The sequence below is a fragment of the Marmota monax genome, unplaced genomic scaffold, assembly GCF_021218885.2.
Source record: "Marmota monax isolate L192 unplaced genomic scaffold, Marmota_monax_Labrador192_F-V1.1 WCK01_AAM20220418_F8-fsc00001, whole genome shotgun sequence".
NCBI classification, from domain to species: domain Eukaryota; kingdom Metazoa; phylum Chordata; class Mammalia; order Rodentia; family Sciuridae; genus Marmota; species Marmota monax.
This window is the reverse complement of record NW_026693777.1, coordinates 21340640-21360438: the sequence shown is the minus strand read 5'-3', so window position 1 is coordinate 21360438 and position 19799 is coordinate 21340640. Positions and strand designations below refer to the sequence as shown.

The 19799-nt window shown below is 36.5% G+C and overlaps 1 protein-coding gene across 1 annotated transcript; it reads left to right on the top strand.

The window, feature by feature from the left end:
* Positions 1-567: 567 nt before the first annotated feature.
* Positions 568-19507, top strand: Churc1 (churchill domain containing 1). Its single transcript, XM_046461108.2, has 4 exons — positions 568-700; positions 9836-9971; positions 12968-13038; positions 19273-19507. The coding sequence occupies exons 1-4, from the start codon at positions 662-664 to the stop codon at positions 19363-19365; spliced, it is 339 nt and encodes a 112-aa protein (XP_046317064.1). The 5' UTR covers positions 568-661; the 3' UTR covers positions 19366-19507.
* The last annotated feature ends 292 nt before the right edge of the window (positions 19508-19799 follow it).

The window sequence follows — 19799 nt, the reverse complement described above, 5'->3', positions numbered from 1 at the left end:
TGTTTACATAGTACCTGCCCACCACTGAGGTGCTTCTGTGATACAGAAAGAGATAGAAACATGTTTTCCACTTTTAGGTCCTACAGAGGACGCCAGGATGGTCATTTATTAACATTTTAAGTGCTCTTTTTAGGAGATTCTTTGAAGAGCTCCAAACGCCTCTTTTTAAACACTTCAGCTATTGTTTAATCACCCACCAAGATCTGATCCCAAATCACTCTCTCTGCCCTAAGAAATGGTACAGAATAAAGTATTTTCATTTCCGTTTTATATGCGGAGTAGGCAGAAGCAGTGAAAAACAATTCTCTTGTCTGTTAGGATTGGCCTTCCTGGCAGCCTAAGCTCGGTAGGCGCCTATTTAAAAGTGAGCTCAGTCCAAGACCCACTTTCCCTTTCCGCCACATCTGCGGGTCCTGGGGCATTTCCCCTTTCTCAGAAGTTTGCTGACGTCGGACACCCAGGCCAGCAGTGTAGCCCGGGAGACCCTGGTGCACCCTGTCTTAACAACAGTTGCTAGGGGGCGGAAACTTTGAATCTGTTCGCGAGGCCAAATATCCCAGGGTCGGACACATGGGGCGCATGCGGCCACCGTCTCTCAGCTATCGCGAGGTTTCGACTTCCCGGAAGCGGTGGAGGACGTTCCTTATAAAACGGCGTCGCGATGTGTGGGGACTGTGTGGAAAAAGAGTATCCTAATCGGGTGAGCAGGGGTTCGCCGAGAACCTACCCCACGCGGCCAGCCCTGAGGCTGCTCATGCTTCCGGCCGGCCTTCCCGACCGGCCAGGCGCTGGGCAGACTTGGCTGCGCTGTGGATTGCAGTGACCCCGTGGCTGTATTTAGGCCTAGGTCAGCAAGGCGGAGTGTGGCGGTCCATACCCGTCGGTCCCCGCCCCGGTGGCTGACATCAGCCGTCATTCCCGTTCTCTTGAGCGCCCGGGGACCTCATAGGAAGCCTCAGCACCAGCACCACCCAGGCAGCAGCCCCCCACCCCGGGTTGTCCTCAAACTCGATTTGATGCAGTTCGATTTTCTTACCGAATTCTAGCGCTGGAGGGGACCTCCTTGGTCATCCCTTCTAACCCAGTTTTGCAGATGATGAAACTAATGCTCAGAGAGGAGGAATAATTTGTCCAAATTCACATTCTAGGTAATATGAGAGCCAGAACTAGAATTCAAGTTTCCCAGTTGCTACCTTCATTCGTTCGTTCATTCATATATATTGGGTATTGAACCCGAGGCGCACTACCCCTGAGCTACATCCCCAGCCCAGATCCAGAGTTCCAGAGACTGGCCTCGAACTTGTGATCCTCCTGCCTCAACCTCCTGAGAATCGCTGGGATGACCAGCTTGTTACTTTATTTTAAATCTCTGTTTCTCTCAGACCCAGGTGGTTTCAGACCTTGTAGAGCTTTGTTAATTGAGGGCATACTTATTGAACATTCACGTGTGTATAGGTCACTTTGTGAGGCTATGAAAGAATGTGCTGCTGAAGAATTTACAGTGTGGAGGAGTAAGTGGCTAACGGAAATGAAAGGACAAACCATGTATAAAATGAAGTTTAGAGAGAGGAGAGAGTAATAGGGTATGGGGTAGCACTGCTACCTCCCATCCCCGCAAAAATTGTGGACTATCGCCACGACTTGAAACATAGTTGTGATTAGGTAGAAAAGAAGGAAACAAGGAGCTGAAGACTCGGGCGGAAATAACAAGAGCAAGAATTCTTGCATGGGTTGGGAGTAAGAAAATCTCTATAGTGTTTTTTCTTCTCTCAATATGTTATGAGCATTAGTTAGTCTTTTGAGAAGATTCTATAGTGTATGTTCTCATATGGTACAACCACTTTGGAAAAAAGGTTTAGCATTATACAGTAAAGCTGTGCCCACTGAAATGACCCAGCGGTTCTCATTCTGGAAAAACGCATGTGTAAATTCTCTTGGACATATGTATAAGAAAGTTTGGAAGGGCAATTTTCTGTAATAGACTGGAAAAGTAACTTTGTAGAATGGAACATCATAAAAGAATGAGTGATGGAAATGAATGATATAGAGCAGTGGTTATTTACCAGGAATGACTTTGTCTCCCACTGGATATTAGCAATATCTAGATACATTGTTGGTTGTTACAATGGGTAGACCACTCCTCACATCTGATGGGTAGAGACCAGTAATGCTGCTAAACATCTTGCAATACACTGGATAGCCACCACAACACAAAATTTTATGCAGTTGAGGAACCCCGAATTAGAGTAATAAAAATACACCAAAATTACATACAACAACTGGAATTAAGTATTACAAATACAGTGTTGATAAAAGAACACAGTGTAATTCAAAATAAAATAAAATGTATTATTTAAGAATGTTCCTGGGTGGTAAAACAATAAAAGAAAGCAAGTGATTACCATAAAGTAGTCTTGATATTGATTACTGCTAAAGGATTAGGGTGTGATCAAGAATGGTCACATAAGAGGCTGGGGCTGTAGCTCAATGGCAGAGCACTTGCCTGGCACATGCAGAGGCACTGAGTTTGATCCTTAGCACCACATAAAAATAAACAAATAAAACAACGACATTCTGTCTACAACTACAAAAAAAAAAAAAAGAATGGTCACATGAGGGGACGTCTTTGGGGGTGCAAAGCAGTATTTTCTTTCTTTTTAACTGTGCTTATTCAGTTTTTCCTGGAAGTTTTCTTTCTTTCTTTTTTTAGAGAGAGAGAGAGAGAATTTTAATATTTATTTTTTAGTTTTCGGCAGACACAACATCTTTGTTTGTATGTGGTGCTGAGGATCGAACCCAGGCCACACACATGCCAGGCGAGCGCGCTACCGCTTGAGCCACATCCCCAGCCCCAGTATTTACTTCTTGACTTGGGTGGTGATTCTAGGGATGTTCGCTTTGTAATTATTTATTATACTTATGTATGTTTTGTTTCATATGTTTTTCTGAATTGTGTTCTATTATATACATTGTTTTAATTTAGAAAGATTTTTATGAATCTAATAAAGAACATTACATATTAGACCATGCTGGGAAAGTTTTCAATAGAGGGCATTACAGAGATTAGGTTGAATTCTTAAGAGTGGAACCAATTGAAAGATTTAAATCATATTAAGACATTACTATAGGCAACCATCACTGTAATAGTGAATAGGGAAATGATCTAAAATCTCTTATTAGGAAAATGAATCTTGGCTGTATGTTGGGATGATGGGGTGAGGGGAGTAGGAAAGGAGACTTCTGTAGAGCATGGCAACAGTATAGCCATGAGATAGTGAAGGCCTGATTTCAAAGAAAGAATTAATAGGACTCAGCCAATACAGTGTTGGGGAGAAGAATGGAAGAGATGTAGATGATCTCAGGATTTTTAGTCTACGCAACTGGGAAGTTGGAAGTATTATTACAGAAATTGTAGGTATATGGGAAGAAAAATCAAGTGGGGAGCAAATGGTTAAATTGTTATGGTTGAGATTGAGAACTTAACATCTGAGGAGTCAAAGATATAGCATTGCAAATAACAAAGATGTATCTGTCTGTAAGATTCAGAAAGATGAGTCATCCAAATCAAAGTGTCAAAATAGAAAGAATTTGTTCTCTAAGGAAAAGAATGTGGAGAACCAAAGACTCAGTTTCAGAGAATAAATTAATTTAGGAAATAGAAATTTTAAAGTCTCAAGAAAAGTGCTCTGAAGCACTTTTTCTCTGCTTTTATTCTCTCCTAAAATAATTAAAGGGCTATCATAAGGAAGAATTAAACTTTTTTTTTTTTTTTTGGTACTGGGGATTGAACTCAGGGGCACTCGACCATTGAGCCACATCCCCAGCCCTATTTTGTATTTTATTTAGAGACAGGGTCTCACTTTGCTTAGTGCATCGCTTTTGCTGAGGCCGGCTTTGAACTCGTGATCCTCCTGTCTCAGCCTCTCGAGCTGCTGGGATTATAGGCATGTGCCACAATGCCACAATGCTCAGCTAAACTTTTTTTTTTTTTAATTTCAGAAAACAGATTTAGAAATAAGTAGTGGGTGGGTGTTATGAGTTTGTAGACTTTGAATCAGAATAAGGAACTTTATAACAGATGTTCAAAAAGGGAATGCATAACATTTAGAGGAATTGAGTTGTCTTCCTGACTGACAATTTAGCATCTCAGGGACCCTTTCAACTCTGGAATTTTTTGAAGGACAGAGTAGAAACCACTTTGCTCAAACTTAGTGAAGGAAAGAGTAATAAAATGTTGGCAGCAAATATGGTCCACTAATTCAAAAAAGATTGGCAGAGAAAATAGATTAGCTTCTCCAGAAGCTCTAAGTGCACAGAAAGTAAGTAATATTTAATTATTTATTTTTTGTTACATAAAGTTATCCGGTGTTTTGTGTTAGATGTTTTTCACAGACTAGAAATACATGAAATCCTAACAGGTCTCTGACCTACTTGCTTGTAATGTTACACTGAGAATTGAACTCAAGCATGAATCTAGTTGGAAATGAACCATACTAATTTTCTGAACCCAAATGGATTTTTGCTCAACTATGAACTAAAAAAATGTTTTCTATCAGAAAAGTATTTAACAAACCACTTGGAACTAGAACTGTATTGTATTTTTCGTAATAACTGAACAGGCCAAAATCATAATAAAATATTTTTCAAATCAAACTGGAAACAAAAACCTGTTTCACATATTTTAAGTTTCAGCTTTAAACATTTTAGTAATTCAACAGCAATGCAGAAATAATTAATTTAGATTAATCAGAGGGAAAAAATCAATTGTGCATTAGTGATGTTTAAATTTAAAATTATGTGTTTTAAAACTAACCCATCAAGGGGCTGGGGTTGTAGCTCAGTGGTAGAGCGCTTGCCTAGCATGTGCAAGGCACTGGGTTCAATCCTCTGCACCACATGAAAATGAATAAATAAAATAAAAATGTTGTATAAAAAATGTTGTATCTGTTAAAAAAAGAAAAACCTAACCCATCTAAGTTTATGTACTCAAATGGTTACCTGGTTCATAGAATTAGACAAATCTAATTTAATTAAATGTTGAGTTGAATCTGTAATTACTAAAACAATTGTATGTGGACAGGTATTTTAAAATGATATTCTGCGTTTTTAGAATTTGAGGGTTTAAATGCCTGTATTAAAAAAGAATAATCATGAATCAATAATTAAACTTTCACTAAACTTTCATAACAGAGGAAAAACAAGAACAAACTAAATATAAATCAAGCAGAAGGAAGGAAATAAAGATTGGAAGTTAATGAAATACAAAATTGAAAAGCTATAAAGAAATCACAAACCAAAGCTGCTAGTTCTTTGAAAAATATGTTCTTTTTTTTTTCTTTTTCTTTTCATTGCTGGGTATTGAACATAGGACCTCTTACATGCTAGGAAAGTGCTTTACCAGCCAGATATTTTCTAGTCATGTGTGTATATATGTATGTTTGCAGTACTGGGGATTGAACCTAAGGGCACTCCACTGGCTATGTCCCAGCGCTTTTTTATTTTTCATTTTGAGACAGGGTCTAAATTGCTGAGGCTGGCCTTTGAACCTGTGATCTTCTTGCCTCAGCCTCCTAAGTAACTGGGCTTAAAGGCTTTGTGCCACTTTGCTGGGTTCCTCCATTTTTAATTTAAAAATTTTCCTGCAAAGCATATACATTAACTTACATAAATATTAACTTACATTTATTTATAGCTACATTCACATGTACCATCTGAAATAATACTTTTCCAGAAAAAAACAAATTCGTCCAGTTCTTGTCAAAATAATTGCTGATTTCACAAGTTTATGAGACTTTATGTTGTAATTGTCACATTGATTATCATCTGTACTGCCATACTAATTATAATCATAGTTTTCAGCCGTTTCTTTTTGCATACTTGTTTACCTTTACAACTCTTCAACCAGGATTTATCTGAATCACATTCTTTTTTTTTGGGGGGGGGTACCAGGGATTGAACTCAGGGGCACTCGACCACTGAGGCACATCCCCAGCCCTATTTTTGTGCCTCACATTTTCCTAAGGCTGGTTTTGAACTTGTGATCCTCCTGTCTCAGCTTCTGGAGCCGCTGGGATTACAGGCGTGTGCCACCACACCCAGTCTGAATCACATTTTTTAAAGGCACTTAATGTGTTGACTTTTTCCTCTTATTCTTGAAACTTACAGTTCACTCTTACTATGGAATTGATTTGGATTGCAATCTTTGTTTCCCTGTCATTATAGAAACTTCAAAAGCTTCCTATACTTTAGTTTACTTTCCCAAATTTGAATATTAATAGTCTAATGGAAGAGCTGTCTTACTAATGAAGTTTACCCTCATTTCTTTAAATGACTAGGGCTCTTTAAAAGTCCCATAAGTTTCTTACATACCATACTTGGAATTTGTCATTTCAAATATTTATTTACTTACCACATAACAGATGCAAATATCTTTCTCTTCCCTGTGTTTCCTTAGAGTTTACATTCTGTCTACCTACTTACAAGGTCACATTATAGAGTTCAGGCCACACTGTATAAGGTAGCTGTGTTTCTGTGTGAAATCTAGCTCAGAGTTCTATTTATTTGTAATTGGTATTTAAAATTCTTTATTTCTTTTATGACTATTGCTTTCCTTAATTTCTTGAAGTCCTTAGCAGTTATCTTTTATATATTCAAGGCAGTCTCAATTCAAATTACAGCAGGCTTTTTTTTTTGTAAAAATTTATAAATTGATTCTAAAATTTTTTATGAAAATGAAAAGAACCTGTAATAGGTAGATTATAGTATATAAACTATCTGATTTAGATTCTTATTGTAAAGCTACAATCAAAAGAATGTTTCATGAGTGCAAAGCTAGATAATAAGTCAAGAGAACAGAGTAGTCAAAGTAGACCCTTATTTATGTGGTTATTTTGATTGTTCTACAAAGGCACCATTATAATTCAATGGAAGGATAGTCTTTGAACAAACGTGGCTGGAACAACTGGATATCCATATAACTTTGATCATTATCTCAAATCAAATTATTTCAAAATATGTCATAAACCTAAACTTACAAGCTTAAATTATAAAACTTCTAGAAGAAAACATAGGAGAAAAATCTGTTCAACCTTGGGGATAAGCAAAGATGTTTTAGGAGACAAGAAGCACAAATCATTAGAGAAAAAAATAAATTGGACTTTTAAAAGCTCAACACAGTTCTTCAAAGAACATCATTAAAAAAAGAAAGCAAACTAGGGCTGGAGATTGACTTGGTAATAGAGCACTTGCCTAGAATGTATGAGATCCTGAGTTTAGTCCCCAGCATCTCAAAAACAAAAAACACAAAAAAGAAAGCAAATTAATGACAAGGAGAGAATATGGCATAATGTATTCAGCAAATGACTTGTATCAAAGATATATAAAGAACTTTCATTACTCAGTATAAGAAGATAAACAACAAAGAATGGGCAAAAGACTTGAATAGACACTTCACATAAAGAGACATTTTAATAGGCATCACAAAAATATTTCTCCACCATTAGTCATCAGGGAAATGTAAGTTTAAATGATAATGAGTTTTTACCGCTTTACATCACTAGAATGGCTAAAGTAAAAAAGACAAACCTAGTATCAGTGTATATATGGAACAACTGGAACTCAGTGCATTGATGAGAATGTAAAGTGAAAAACTTTGGAAAACAATTTGCCAGTTTCTGAAAATTAAATATACCATTTTTAGCAAAGAATTTAGCAATTCCATTTCTAGATTCTTTCCCCAAGAGAAAGGAAGACATATGCACACAAGACTTGTACATGAATCTTCATAGTTGCTTTATTTTTACTAGCCCCAAAGTGAAAAAACCCAAATATCCATCAACAGGAATTAATCCATACAATGGAATACTACTTGGCAATAAAAAGAATTGAACTACCAATATATTCAGCCACATAGATGAATAACATAGATATTATGTTGAACAAAAGAAACTGGATACAAAAGAGTATAATAATTCTGTTTATGTAAAATTCTGGAACATGCAAGACTGTAGAGAGAGAATCAGATTATTGGGTGCCTGATAGGGGTTGGAGATAAACTGCAAAGCATGAAGGAACTTCCTGAAGAGAGAGAAATATTCTGAATTTTGATAGGGATAGTGCTTATGTGGGTATACACATTTGTTACAAGTCACTCACCTGTGCCCTTAAAATATGTGCGATTTTTTTGTCTGTAAATTATACCTCAGTAAAATTTATTTATTTGTTTATTTATTACTGAGGATTTAGCCCAGGGATGTTTTACCACTGACCTGCATCCCCTCTCCTTTTTATTTTTTATTTTGAGACAAGGTGTCACTAAATGCTGAGGCTGGTGAAACTTCTGTACCTTTTGCCTTAGCCTCCCAACTTTCTGGGATTATAAGTGTGTGCCATAGCACCCAGCAAATTTGCTTCTACCAGAGCTAATCTCATCCTCAATACATAGAACTAAGAAGCCTCTCAGAAGGGAGAGATTAATTGTATTTCTGGGAATCCAGGAAGACTTCATTGTGTCATTGAAGGTGGGTCTTAATTCCCTGATATTTCTTAAATTCCATGAAGTTGGAAACTTCTTTGGCTCATCCTTGAATCCTCCATGGTGCTTTGCATGGTATCAGCCACATAAAAGCGTTAGAGAAAATGTTGATTCTAATGATTTTGTAATCATATTAACTATTTAAAAATACTCTAAATTTGTTGCGTGGAATTAGACTAGATTATCTGTAAAATGACTTAATTCTTAACAATTATTTATAAGCCTTTAGCAAAGATTTTCCTTAAATCGGGAAAACGAGTTGTTTATAATTTCTTAGTGACGAAGCAAAACTTTCTTTCTTTCTTGAATGCTGTTATGTTAGTCTGATGAATTGCAGAACTTGCCTTCTCTGCCTGAATCATATGTAAAAGATTGACATCTGTAGATCTAGATACTTTTGTTTATTTTGTGGTTCTATTAAGGCTTAAGAAAAAGGCTGTCAATAATCAATTTAACATCATAGTAAATGAGATCATCTTTAGCATGGGCTCAATCTTTCTATTTTAGTTGAATTTTTAATTCTAGTTTTATGATATGCCTCATTTAATAGTAGGCTTTTAAATTTTTCTAATTTTTCCTTTACATATTTTGTATTATTAAGGTTTCCTTATTGTTTCTATGTCTATTTGTACTTAGTTCTCTTTTTTCTATTCTTCTTTAAAATTTTGTTCTTTTTATTTATACATGACAGTAGAATGTATTTTGACATATATGCATGGAGTATAACTTCCCACTCTTGTGGTTATACATGATGTGGAATTACATTGGTCGTGTATTCACATAGGACTTAGTTCTCTATTAAACACAGCTGCAGCCCTCAGAGACTTATACACCAACATTGCTTCGATTTTATTTTATTTATATATATATCAGTATTATCTAGGAGAGCTGGTAATTTCAAAACTTACTTATTATAGCCTTAAAGCAAGTAAATTCTGACCATATATATATATATATATATATATATATTTTGTCTCTGGAAAATTTTAAGCCTATTAATTGTTTTCATCAAAGATTTCAAACTGTAGTCCTGGGCATGGTGACACACCTGTAATCCCAGTGGCTGAGGAGGCTGAAGCAGGAAGATGGGAAGTTGGAGGACAGCTTCAGTAATTTAGGGAGGCCCTAAGCAATTTAGCAAGACCCTCTCTCAAAATAAAAAATAAAAAGTTCTGGACACATAGTTAAGTACCCCTGGGCCTCATCCCTCATACAAAACAAAACAAAACCACACACACTTAAAAACAAAAACAAAAAAACTCAAAATGTAAGAAAATTGAATTCCTATTTCTGATATTTTAGGGTAACACCTGTCTGGAGAATGGATCTTTCTTACTGAATTTTACAGGCTGTGCAGTATGCAGTAAGAGGGATTTTATGCTGATCACAAACAAGTCCCTTAAAGAGGAAGACGGAGAAGAAATAGTTACCTATGATCGTAAGTAGAGGTTTCTTTTTTTTTCCCTCCTGAATTGGGGATTAAACATAGGGACTTTTTTTTTTCTCTCTTTTTTTTTTTTATTGGTTGTTCAAAACATTACAAAGCTCTTGACATATCATATTTCATGCATTAGATTCATGTTGGTTATGAACTCCCAATTTTACCCCAAATACAGATTGCAGAATCACATCAGTTACACATCCACATTTTTACATAATGCCCTATTAGTAACTGTTGTATTCTGCTACCTTTCCTATCCTCTACTATCCCCCCTCTCCTCCCCTCCCATCTTCTCTCTCTACCCCATCTACTGTAATTCATTTCTCTCCTTGTTTATTTTCCCATTCCCCTCACAACCTCTTATATGTAATTTTGTATAACAATGAGGGTCTCCCTCCATTACCATGCAATTTCCCTTTTCTCTCCCTTTGCCTCCCACCTCATGTCTCTGTTTAATGTTAATCTTTTCTTCCTGCTCTTCCTCCCTGCTCTGTTCTTAGTTGCTCTCATTATATCAAAGAAGACATTTGGTATCTGTTTTTTAGGGATTGGCTAGCTTCACTAAGCATAATCTGCTCTAGTGCCATCCATTTCCCTGCAAATTCCATGATTTTGTCATTTTTTAGTGCTGCATAATGCTCCATGGTGTATAAATGCCACATTTTTTTATCCATTCATCTATTGAAGGGCATCTGGGTTGGTTCCACAGTCTAGCAATTGTGAATTGTGCTGCTATGAACATCGATGTGGCAGAAACATAGGGACTTGTGCATGCTAAGCAAGTACGCTACCATTGAGCTACATCCCCAGTCCTTTTTATTCTTTATTTTGAGACATGGTCTCCCTACATTGCTCAGGCTGGCTTCACACTTTGAATCCTCCTGCCTCAGCCTCCTGAGTAATTAGGAGAGATTTCTTTTCTTTTTTTTTTTTTTAATGCCAGTCTGTTAGCAGATATCAGCTTTTGGAAGTTGATATGTTATGCAAATTATTCTGAGGCCTCTTTCAGTCATTTAGCAATATTCAGTTATGAACTAGATTTTTAAGAAGAAAATATAGTTAACACCTCTTTATGTAGTATCATCAAATATTCTACATGAATTATTTTTTTGGAGGGTAGGTAGGTACTGGGGTTTGAACTCAGGAATGCTATATCACTAAGCTATAATCCCAGCCCTTTTTATTTATTTGTTTGTTTTTTTGAGACAGGATGTTCCTGAATAGCTGAGGCTGGCCTTGAACTTGGCTTTGCCTCCTGAATTGCTGGGATTACAGGCTTGAACCAACCTGCCCTGCTCACATAAATGACTTTTTTTTTTCCCACCTGGTATTGAGGGTTGAATCCAGGGACACTACCACTGAGCTACATCCCTACATCCTTAGCGATTTTGTTTTTTATTTTCAGACAGGGTCTCACTAATTTGCTCAGGCTGGCATCTTCCTGCCTCAGCCTCCTGAGTCACTGGAATCACAGGCATGCACTAACACACCCAGATACATAAGTGACTTTTGCAGGTAACTGCAGCTTGTGATTCTGGCTCCAATTTTTTGTATTAAATTATTTTTTTCAGGGACATTCCAAAAGCCTTTATATTACCTTAAACAAGATACAGGGACTTAAAAAAAATAAACCTTAGGATCATCTATATGAATTTTCACTTTCTACTATTATAATGTAATCTATTGATGTCTTTGGAGCAGCTATTAAAATGTATAGGGCTTTCCACCCCTATACTAAATGACCCTGAAATGCGATTTTTTTTCAGACTCTTTTTTTTTTTTAATATTTTTTTAGTTGCAGATGGACACAATACCTTTATTTTATTTGTATGTGGTGCCAGGGATCGAACCTAGTGCCTCAGGCATACTAGGCAAGTGCTCTACCACTGAGCCACAACCCCAGTCCTTTCAGACTCTTTTCTGCCTGAATAGCTTTTTTGGTCTGTTTTTCTTTTGCTTCTATAACTTTGCTACTTTCTTATGCTACTCCTTGTCCTCAATGCTGGGAAACCAAATAAACTATGTATAATAAAAATAAATAATTTCTGAGGTTGGTGCTAAGAATTTCTATGAGTGAATTTAGTATATGTCTGGTGCCCAGACATGGTGACAGATATTTAAACCATTTATAGCCCCCTTTTTGCTTGTCTCCACCTTCTTCAGTATGTTCTGAATATATATGAGGACTAATTACGCAAATATTGAAATTTTGAAAGAGGGTATGAAAGACACCAGGACTGCAGAATAGACTCAAATACTTGAAGAGTGTTCTAAGAGGAATGGTTTTCTTTCTTCTTAAGCATATATCCCTTTAAACTATTTTATTCCAGGGAGTACAATAGGACACTGGAGTAAGAGCAAGGGCTCTGGAGCCAGAGGGTTTGGGCTTAAATTATGGTTCCAAAGCCTCCTACTTAAGTGGTTGTCTTAACTACAGTGTACCTTTATTTCCTTGTTTCTAAAAAAGTGGTAATGATAGTATCAGTTGTTTTTTGAAAAGATGTAGTGAGTAAACAGGTAAAGGATTTAAAAAATATCTAGCATATGATAAGCATGCAATGAATCATAGTTGTTATTACATTGTTTTTATTAGATTCTTTGGTTACCATTAAATTCACTCAGTGTCCAGATTGGTTTTTATTTATGTTTGGTTACAATAATACCGTTACTGTCACTTCTGAGACTAAAAGCTTTTACTTAGTTAGATAGACCCAGCTAGCTTAAAAAACACATTTAAGTAATCTGTTAATTGATTATCTTAGACAGCTTTCAATGGGAATTAATAAATGTACATTAAACCTCTAAGTCTAGACCCAGGTATATGGTGTTGCTACATGACAGATTCTGGATTTCTCAATAAAGTCAATCTAATAATGGGTTTCCTGCTGTGTTGCATATGATAAGAGTTAATATTCTTCTTAAGTGATATCATGCTAAGAATAGAAATTTTACTATTTTAATTTAATTACGTAAGTCTCTCTTTGTTTTGGCAGATCTGTGTAAGAACTGTCATCATGTAGTTGCCAGACATGAGTATACGTTCAGTATCATGGATGAATTTCAGGTAAATGTATAAATTTAAGGGTATATTATTTGGGGAGTGGCAGATTTTAAAAATCACTTTGATAATCTAGATATAGTTTTTTGTAAATTAAGTTCTAGCAACTGTTAAGAGACCATCCTTCTCTTTTCCTTGTGCAAGCTGAGAGAGAAAAACTTTAAATATGGATGGATCTGTGCAAACCTGTTTTCATGAAAGTCGCAAATCAAAATGTGTGCCTTACAAATGAGAGCTCATTACTGTCATTTTTATTTATAAAGAGTAGCCCATTGGGGCTGGGGTTGAGGCTCAGTGATAGAGTGCTTGCCTAGCATGCATAAGGCACTGGGTTTGATCCTCATTACCACATAAAAATAAAATTAAGATATTGTGTCCACCTAAAACTAAAAAACAAATATTTTTAAAAAAACGATTAAAAAAAACAAGTAGTCCATTATGACTTCTTATGAATTTACTATTGTGCTTCCTTTTTCTTTGCCACTCTGTGATGGCACAACTGTTGACTTTAAATGTTGGCCAGTCCACCTAACTATAATTGCTGGGCATGGAAATTCCAGTAAGAATATTATTTTTTTTAATATAAAAATACTTTAATTCATGTTATTCTCAAAGAAAAGTAAGTGATTTTTCAAGGGATTAAAAATTGGAGAAGAAATTAAATAGGGGTTATTTTTGTTTTCCCTAGTTGGTATATACAGTTGAACAATGCTGTAGTCTTAGTCTTGGTAAGAAATTGTAATATCATTTGTCAAATAAAATTATAAAATTGGTATATCAAGATGGAAGGAGAAAAGTTGAACCAGTAGAGAATTAGGGATTTATTATAAGGACTTGTGTTCATGCAATTGTGAGAGCATGTGAGGAAGTCTGTGGAGTTTATGGCCAATAGTGCAGGGCTATTCATAGGTCTGATGATGAGGAAGAAAAGCTGAATCTGGGAGACCTAGGACAAACTAGAACCTTTTATTGTTCCTCACTGCCTCTACTTTTAAGCCTTCAGGTTGAGTTACTTATTTTGTATGAACTACATGTTTATCCCTAGGATATAAAGTTCAGAACTTTTAGTTGTCAAGGGAATTTTTTTTAAAAAATCCTTTAAATTTGAGTAGTACTTTAATTAAAAAAAAAAAAAAAAACTCCCATAACAGAATCAAAAAACAGTATAACCCCTCTCATTCACTCTTATTTTAACATGGAGGAAAGTACTTAGTCACCTGTCATAGTCTGATATGTGCAATTAATCTAAATAACATCTTAACTATAACTCTTCAACCTCCAAAAATTATGCCTTAAAATATTTATAAGAATGTGTGACTTAGGGCAAAATCAAGATCTCACTGAATTAGTAGTAGCCAAATAAGGGAATAAACATATCATGGGCTTAAAGATACAGCTGTGTCATTTTATAGAAGGAAAGGAGGGTGCTTCAAGCTATTTGCCAAAAGCTCCTATGAGCTTTTTAGAGCCCCCGAATGGATATTGAGATTGTCTGTTTATGTCCCAACAGAGCCATTTAAATCAATGTCATGGTCTGGGGTTGTGGTTCAAGAGGTAGAGCCCTCACCTAGCATGCGAGAGGCACTGGGTTCGATCCTCAGCACCACATACAAATAAAATATTTTATTCTATACTGGTTTTCCTTTATGACTGAATGCAGCAGTCTACAAAGATGTCCCAGAAAAAGGTAAAGGAAGATTGCTGGTAGTCACAATGCCTAGACAGGGTGAAGTGCTCTCAGAAGAACTCTTTTAAAACAGACTCTATCTCCAGTCTCCTCACCCAACAGCTACTTCCCCCAGCCCATATTCTGTACTCTACCATCAGAGGATTTTTGTTTTCCCATGGCGCAACTTTAGCTGTGGTATAATATCCAAGCTTCTCATTTCAGGATTCTCCCTGGGCTGACTCAGCTTCCTTTTCTCTTATTTCCCATGACTCTTCCTTACCTACAACATGGGTGGCAGTGTCCCAACTTTAGACTCTTCCCTCTCTTCTATCAGAGAGGGAGATTTTTATTCTCTCCTCTCTAATGATACCCCATGTCATTTACTCATCAATCACGTTGACTCTTTCTAGCATCCTCTTCCCACCGACCCCATGGGATTTAAAATTTTTTTTTTACATTAAACATATTTAGTTCTTTTTTATTTGTTAAAAATAAACTTAAATTCTTTTATTTTACTTCGCTATCTCTGTGATTCATCCTATAATCATTTCTTTCCTTTCTTTGTTTCTTTATTTGAGTAGGTCTATATAAAGACTTACTGTTCTCCTTATTTCCCTATATTCCTCTTAAATACCTACAAACTGATTTTCATTTTTGTTTGATTTGAACTACTGTCCCCTAGGTTTCCTATAGTCTAACCAATGATTAGTGATTTTTGCCTCTGTTCCTAATTCTCTTAACATCTCTCTGGATCTGATTTTGTTAACCACTGTTATCTTTTTGCAGTATTTCTTCCCTTGGGGTCAATAGCACTTGACTTTTTCTTCTCTTTTATTAAATCACTTTAACTGCTCCTTTGCTTTTTTTAAAATATTTTTTTAGTTGTAGTTGGACACAATATCTTTATTTATTTTTATATGGTGCTGAGGATTGAACGTAGTGCCTCACACTTGAGAGGCAGATGCTCTACCAATGAGCTACACTCCCAGCCCTCCTTTGCTTTTTTCTCATTTCCTTTCCTATTTTTCCATGATACCCCTGAGCTTTGGTCTCTGGTCAGGAACTTTCACTATACTTCCTCCTATAGTGAGCATACATGCACTCAATCTTAGATCTTCCAAATCTCCTTCTCCAAGCCTAACACCCTACCTGCCCTCCTTTTATCTTTTGTTTCTGACTAAACTACTTAACTTCTATCTTCCATGTCAACAACCATACCCACTCAAACCTAAACTACTGCAGCAGCCCCTAAACTGTAGTTCTATATACTGCAATGGAATTAATCTTTCTTAAACATCTCATCCCGCACTCCCCGTTTAACCTCTAAGTACAGTTGTTTCCCCTCTTACTACCTATGTCACCTGCTTGCTGTTTTCATGTCACATTTATTCATGCATTTTCCTTGATTTGAATTGTTCCTTTTCTGTCTTCAGGCCAATTAAATCGTATCTCTTTCTATTGGAAGTTAAATTCTGTCTCTTTCTTGCTCTTGATGGTACAGTCTGTGTTCCTTTCTCCCTTTTCTGAACTTTCCTTGTACTTGCATCAGGCTTTTAATCAAGTAAATAGCCTCTTTGGAACTTTTGTATCATCCTGATCATCACAGGAACTCTTTTTTCTCAGCTACCATGACTTATTATCCTCATCCCCACCCTTTTATTTTATTCCAACGCCTTTTTGGTGGGTGGGTGTGGTAGGGGATACCAGAGATCGAACTCAGGGGTACTCAACCACTGAGCCATATACCCAGCCCTGTTTTGTACTTTATTTAGAGATGGGGTCTCACTGAGTTGCTTAGGGCCTTGCTAAGTTGCTGCGGCTGGCTTTGAAATAAACTCGCGGTCTCCTGCCTCAGCCTCCCAAGCCACTGGGATTATAGGCATTCGCCACCATGCCCAGCTATTCTAATGTCTTATGGGAAATTTAAACAATAAAAAGTAAGCAGCTCCACTGCCCAGCTTCAAGTTGCTTTGCTTAAATTCACTCTTAGCTCATCTCTCCACAAGACTATTTTGAAGTAAATCCCAAATATACTGCTATCTCTGTAAATACTTCTAAAAGATCTCTAAAAGATAAGAATTCTGTTTTTGTCACACTTGGTAGCACATGCTTGTAATCCCAGCTACTTGGGAAGTTGAGGAAGGAGGATTCCAAGTTCAAGGCAGCCTGGGTAACTTAGTGAAACCCTGTCTCAGAATACAATTTAATATAATTTTTTAAAAGCCTGGGCATATAGCTTAGTGACAGTGCTTGCCTAGCATGCAGAAGGCCCTGGATCCAATCCCCAGTGCCATGAAAAAAAAAAGGATTATGTTTTTTAAATAACCTTAATACAATTACTGAACAAGGTAAGATTTTTCTGATGGCCAAACTAGTGGGTAAGGTGGAGACAGATTTATAGAGTTCAAACATAAAATACATTATAAATGGTTTACAGGTTGTTTTTCAAAATCCCTTGACAAAAAAACTCTTAAATGAACTATGTGTTTACCTCAAGGAATAAGAGAGGAACTCCTGTTAGATTGCTTTCTGTTCCTCAGTGGGCCAGGGGAGAGGACATGGAGTCAGAATTAACAGAGAAAAATAGGCACCAAGAGACCCTCAAATAAACAAAAGATAACAATAAAACAAAAGATCTCATCTCACCCCAAGGTGATCAACCCATTCTTCCTCCCAAATCTCTAACCGTAGGCCCTGCCCAGATGGAGCCCTTGAGGGTTCCCATGAATAACTGGGCAGTGGGGCATGGTGGGGAGGGCAAGTATTATTCTCCCTACTTGGCCAGTTTTGGTAAAAGATGTCCTAATCCCACCATATTCCTGGAAGCACAGGGAACTGTGTTCCTAGCTTCCCAAGTTAAAATTCTAGATATACTTTCCCACAGAAGCACTACTGTAGATGGTTAGATTCTATAGCACTTGTACAATATAAATTTAAAAGACTTTCAGATTTTCCTGGGAACCTAACTGTCAAGTACATAACATCACTTCTTTGGGAAACTGCTTTTGAATTCCAGACAACTGACTTAACAATGAAGTTTGGATTCCAGACCGCCTATTCAGTAAAGATTATAGGTATAATTGGTCTAACTGATTTAATAATCTTGCCAGATGATATAATGTGTTTGTTTTTTTCTTCCAAGTAAGATTTTAAGTTTTTTAAGGTTACACTTTGTCCTTGCCTTCTTTCTTAGCTGCCAGTGCACCTAGCATATTGCACAGCACATAGGCACTGAGGAGAAACTTGACAAAGGAAATACTAGTTGAAAATTCAGATACTTGTCTAGCTTCACATGTTTTTCTTTTTTGCGTCTGTTGCTTTTTTCTTTCTTTTTTTTTTTTTTATATTTATGTGGTGCTGAGGATCGAACCCAGTGCCTCATGCATGCTAGGCGAGCACTTTATCACTGAGCCACGACCCCAGCCCTGTTGCTTTTTTCTTGAGGTTGCCATCCTGCTAGTAATGTCTGATGGATTACAGCAGTAGGTATATTTGAAAGCAATAAAAGTCCTTGGAGAGGATAGATTTTTATTTTATTTTTAATTCATGAGACTTGTATTTATTCTCTGAGCTCTAGCCTCCATGAATTTCTACTCTTGAGTATAGAGTAGAATTTAAAATTAAGTGTGAGCGCTGGATGTGTGTCTCAGTAGAACATTTGCAAGACCCTATTCAATCCCTAGCACAATCAATCAATCAATAGAAAAAATTGTGTGGTCATTAAGAAGCTGTCTTTCTAGAGCCACAACTAAGCCCCTTCTTTGAACTCACAGTAGGAAATGGAAAGGCAGTAGCCTGCTTCTGGGGCTTTGTGCCATCGCCAGTGTTTACTTCTGTGACCCTCTCTAATGACTGTCCAGGCTCAGGAAATATACTGCCTTTCTCTCCAATTTCCACACAACCAGCAGCCTCAACATCAACTGTAGAAATACTAATAGATTTTATATAGATCAATGTTTGTTTTCCCAAAGGAGATAAAAAAGCTTTTTAAGCAAAAAGTTTAAAAGAATTATGTCTCTATTGTTTATGACTTTATTAAATATTCTAGAAAGAGCCAGCTAGGAAAATAAGACTTTGCCTAATGACTTTTCTTAAACTCACTGCTGTCATATCTGGATATTTATGAAGTCTAAGAAACATGAAACTCCTTAAATAAATGAAATTCTAGGCAGTTAGGTATTTATGTATGAGGCACAACATACTAGTGAATTTAACACAATTTTCCTAGAGTAGATTAAAAAACTTGTTTTAGTTTGGGAATTTTCTCCTTTTCCACTGTCTCCTGTTACATATCAATGTTAAATATCCTAGAAGAGAACAGCTCTGAGACAGAACGTATACTTAGGGATCCAAATAAGAACATTGTCATGTATTTACTTTATATAAACAAAAGGCTCTGGGCAGATGTAGAATTAACCTAAGACATTGCTAATAGGTATTGAAGAAACTAATCAAATGTACAGAAAAATATCCATGATAATTTGTAGAGAAGAGCTTTACTGAACAGAATCAGTTATGAAGCACCTTCCTCCCTGTCCCTTAAGGTAATTATGCACTTTGTCTTGTTCTAGGAATACACCATGCTGTGTCTGTTATGTGGCAAAGCTGAAGATACTATCAGTATTCTCCCTGATGACCCCCGACAAATGACTCTGTTATTCTAAGACTCCTTCTGCAGTTCTGTTGTAACTATGTTATGTTGGTTCACAGAAAGCCTGATAGTTTGTTTAATAATGAAAAGTTCTCTGCATATTTTCTTTCATGCTAAGACCTAAATATTCTTTGAAATAAAAGTAATTTGGGAAATTATTGTCCCTAGAGTTGAGTTCTTCTGTTGAAGTTTCTAGTTCACATCAGTGTAGCCAAAGTGAAATATCTTTGTTGTGGTTATTTGACCAGAAAAATAATTATAATGAGTGCACACCTAGTGCCCAGATCTTGGTTTCTCCTAAAAGGAACCAGGACTTCTTGGAAAAATGTCTGGTGGACTAGAGCAGGAAATAAGTATCTGGAAATGAGCCTGGAGCATCTTGTGTCACAAAAAAAATTAAGTGCTAATTTTAAAAATGTCAAAATTATTAGGGCTATATCAGACAAA

What these genes read in the sequence shown, in the direction of transcription:
- Churc1 (XM_046461108.2), top strand. Translation starts at nt 662, where the DNA reads ATGTGTGGGGACTGTGTGGAAAAAGAGTATCCTAATCGG. An exon ending in AAAAAGAGTATCCTAATCGG is followed by an intron (nt 701 to 9,835) that starts GTGAGCAGGGGT and finishes CTGATATTTTAG; the next exon opens with GGTAACACCTGTCTGGAGAA. An exon ending in GTATCATGGATGAATTTCAG is followed by an intron (nt 13,039 to 19,272) that starts GTAAATGTATAA and finishes GTCTTGTTCTAG; the next exon opens with GAATACACCATGCTGTGTCT.